This window comes from Leptinotarsa decemlineata, unplaced genomic scaffold, assembly GCF_025532065.1.
Source record: "Leptinotarsa decemlineata unplaced genomic scaffold, Ldec_3_MD MMD2_tig00078360_RagTag_RagTag, whole genome shotgun sequence".
In the NCBI taxonomy this organism is placed as follows: Eukaryota; Metazoa; Arthropoda; class Insecta; order Coleoptera; family Chrysomelidae; genus Leptinotarsa; species Leptinotarsa decemlineata.
In genome coordinates, this window is record NW_027412727.1 from 471,110 (window position 1) to 475,181 (window position 4,072).

The following is a 4,072-nucleotide window of genomic DNA, read 5'->3' on the forward strand; positions in this document are numbered from 1 at the left end:
CTCGATTTTGCGGATGATACTGTGATAGTTAACATAAGTATGATCTGAAAGTCAAAGTAAAAGAAGACTTGAAACATTCAAATAAATGTTTCGACAGTAGACTCTTCTCGTCGAACATATTACTTTCCATTCAGTAATCTCTATCCCGCTATGATTTTACCATTCAAAAAGATTCGAAAATTGAACCTGTGAAAAAAATGTTGCTTGCCAGCTTGACTGTGGATCCGTTTTCCTTTGACATCCCGACGCTAACATAAAAATTAGGCAAGCTAACTTGGATGTCCGCCACTTATATCTCGCTTGTTTTCACGCAGTTATTTTCGACAAAGATTGTTCTTGGTGTTTTGCATTTTGTCTTATCAGTCCTGAGGGTAAGGGAGCTGGGCGCCAACCTGCTTGAAATGAAGATGACTTCCACTTGCATTTTGTCTTCAATCGAGAAATGCCTGCCCCGTACTGACGATGCCCACCAGGCTGAAACAGCTATCTAGCGGTGGTTTTCAAAATGAAATCAAATTGAGAATGATTAATCAAAAATGAAACAATTCGTGGACATAACACTCCAACATTGCCACGTAGTACACGTAGGTACAGGATATAAATACAGATATAGATGTTATCGAGTGTGTATGATATGTATGATGTAAATCAAATATGTAACAATTCGTAGGCATAACATTCTAAAAACGGAGTGATTTTTCGAGTTGGGTTATGAACTTAAGGTAACGAATAAGAACGTGGTGCTACGGAATTGCTTATCAATGACCCAGTTGTAATGATATCTACTTTGCGACAATTTTTTAATTTTGTAACTATTTTATTCGCTTTCTGCTGTAGTGTATAAGTTGGATCTGATCTCAAAATGATTTATTATTCACCATTTTTGAATAATACTTAATTTTCAATAATATATTGGTCCCTATAGGTGACGACTGTAACGTTACTTTTGACACTGTTCGTGATAATCATCTCTGGATGTTCCTTCAAATATTTTTTGGTTTTCTTACACTTTTTATTCAAATAGTGCGCCTTGCTATGATTTTTGTATAGAAAATTTGTTATAACATTTGTTACTTGTGTTCTATGTAAATCCTTTTGGACCTCATTGAAATTCTTCATTATATCCCAAACAGAAATGAAGTGTCATTATGATGCTTATTCGGAGAAACCCTGAATTCAGCGCCAAAGGATAGAAAAATGCGTATATTATTAGAAAAACTAATATTAGTTAGGTTTTTGAACCAATCTTTTCAAATACTATTTCAGATAGAGAAATATTTTTCAATAAATTGATTTTTTTAATGTTTTTGTTTTTAATTTAATGAAAGTGGCGTTTTACAATAGACCTTTGTTCAATTTCGACAATTATATGATTAGGTATAAGTGTTAATTCACTTTCCAGATCTGCTTGGTCTTTGTTCAGTTTGGATATATCACGATTAGTAATTTGAATTTTGAAATTCAGAATTTTCTTCCTCAACTTCAAATTAAATATCAATTTGACGTCCTGTTCGTCTTTTCGATAATTCATTAAGTTGATTATGTTATGGATTCAATTGAATATATTATTGGGAAATAAACTCATTTGTCTGCATTCTGAAATGAAAAAATTTTTATTCCGTAATGTTTCCAATTCAATGTGATCATTCTTCCAAGTATTCAAGAATCTCACACTAGTTGCTCTATAGGGTTGATGAATTTCTTGGTAAAACCTCATCCTTGTATAGCAAAATAATTAGTAACTGGATTAACTATTGATTGGTTCAGATAGAGAAATCAAGAATAGAAATAATACACATCAATAACGAAGAGCAAAAACTGATATTGAAAATCTTAGGTTCTCCATAATTATATCTTCGAAAGCGAATCAGTTTCCTTTTTTTTTTCTTGTTTCACACGAGGTGTTTGCGAATGAAACAAAATTCATCTATTTTCACGTTGCTATATTACCTAACTGAGAAGTAAACCCGTATATTATAAATTTATACAATGGAACAGTAACTGATCGCTGTCTGTTCGTCTGTGCGCTTTGCTGAACATTTATTGCACTTGCGAAAGATAGTGTGTTTCTATGCCAATAAAATGCATTTCACGTTTCACAAAATTATCAAAAGTTATACCAAAATGATTTCGGATAAAACTTCAAAAAGTCATAAAATTCAAGATATATGTTAATAAGAACACAAAAATATCTTTCCCAAGTATTGGCTTGTTATTGAGAAACACATAAATACACATAAAAAACCCTGTTTAAATAATCAATTACTATGCGTCTTTCAGTTGGCATATTTATTTATAATATCATAGTTATAGTTTAATAAAATTCATGATCATGTAGGTTTTGATTTCACTCTAGCAGCAACAGCAGCCACCAAAGCAGCTCCTCTCCCACTTCCATCTTCCGATAAAATCAGTTCGAATTCATAGTCCGGTTCAATCAGTTGCTTGATTTTTTCAACCATCAAGTTGTGAAAATGTGGATGATATTTATATACTGTACCATCAATACCGACAGCAACTTTTTTTTCTCCAATTTTTCTCATCAAAACTATCAGTCCAGCTGATACCAAATGTGCAGCTCTTTTTGATATACATTCGCAAAGGAATCTTAGATTCACAAAATCTTGTTCTGTAGCATTTATTAGATCCAATCCATCACATATTTTCTTTATATTAACATAAGTTCCTGGTGGATCACTTTCAATTTCAGAAACGAATTTGGTTTCGAATGAATCAGGTGTGAATAATTTTTCAGATCCTTTTCCTTCGAACATATAACCTTCTTTAGTGAATCTTTCTGCAGCAAGCCTCACTAATTCACCCATATACATTCCAGATATCATTTTTTCATGCAACTGTTTACCAGGATTTATAGTTCTTTTGTCGATATCAACATCATATTTCACTCTACAAAAGTCTAAAGCTCCATCATCACCAAAAGCGCCCCATTCTAAATTAATGATAACATTTCCAGAACCCATATCTGGTTCATCGAACAGTTCTGCTTCGGATTGCTTCTCAACATAACAGCCATTTGTACCTGTTCCAACAATGAGTCCTATCCGTGTGTTCCTATTTTTCCACGCACAGGACATCAAAGTACCTGTAGTGTCATTCAGAACAGCACAAACATCAATATTCACATCTCCTCTTCTTGCTATAGCATCTTTCAACATTTGAGCAACATCATTTCCTACTACACCATCACAAGAAAATCCTTTTGTCCATCTTTCCAGAATGCCTACTGTGAGCCCTTTTTGCATTACCGGAAAGCTGAAAGTGAAACCAAGAGGAAGAGTTTCCGCTGCAACACCATGCTCAATAGAAAATTCTGCCAAACACTGAGCAATGAAATCAAATAAAGAGGTTCCGGGGCCAACCATTAAATCCTGTGATATAACGAATATTTTAGATTGCATCTGACAGTTTCCTCCATCAAGTTCTATCAGCAAGACTCGGAAGTTACTGCCCCCCAAATCTAAGGCAAGAAATTTTCCACTTTCCGTGCCATCCGGTAGATCTTGAACATAAGTTGGAAAACATTTGACAATTGCGGTGGGATGTGTTTCTTTCTTTAGGCCTCTTTGAATGTTATCAAGAAATGTAGTCATGTAGGTTTGTATCTGTTCATCAGTCAATATCAACTCTTGACAACCAGCTACTATTTCTGGCGTTACTTGGAGGCCAGAACTGGCCTCAGGAGGATTGCATACTTTACTTTTGCACTTTGAAGTCATATCTGTGAAACTGCAACAATAAATTTCATAAAATTTGAACCAAATCTGAAGTATTTGACAAATTTTGACACATGCCAAATAATATAAAAAAAATGAGTACAGAAAAATTTGATCTTATTTGGTATCGCCTAATTAGACAGAGGAAATCCTTCAATACAAATTTGGTATATCAAGAGTTGAATCAGAGATATTCAAGTTTATTGACATTTTTTTGCCGATGAGTATTAACTTCAGTTAGGAAACACCAATATGTTCTAATTAGAGGAATATTTAATGACGGTTATGTAGGATGTTCATGTGTTTGAATTAAACCTTGTCAAGTTGACACGAAAATT

General features: G+C 33.7%; 1 protein-coding gene across 1 annotated transcript; it reads right to left on the reverse strand.

Moving 5' to 3' along the window:
• Positions 1-2,231: 2,231 nt before the first annotated feature.
• LOC111507602 (hexokinase type 2) lies at positions 2,232-3,831 on the reverse strand. Its single transcript, XM_023162942.2, has one exon. It carries the CDS (start codon positions 3,735-3,737, stop codon positions 2,331-2,333), a length of 1,407 nt encoding a protein of 468 aa, XP_023018710.1. The 5' UTR covers positions 3,738-3,831; the 3' UTR covers positions 2,232-2,330.
• Between the last annotated feature and the right edge of the window lie 241 nt (positions 3,832-4,072).

Coding starts and splice junctions, on each gene's coding strand:
- LOC111507602 (XM_023162942.2), bottom strand. CDS start 3,737: ATGACTTCAAAGTGCAAAAGTAAAGTATGCAATCCTCCTGAGGCCAGT.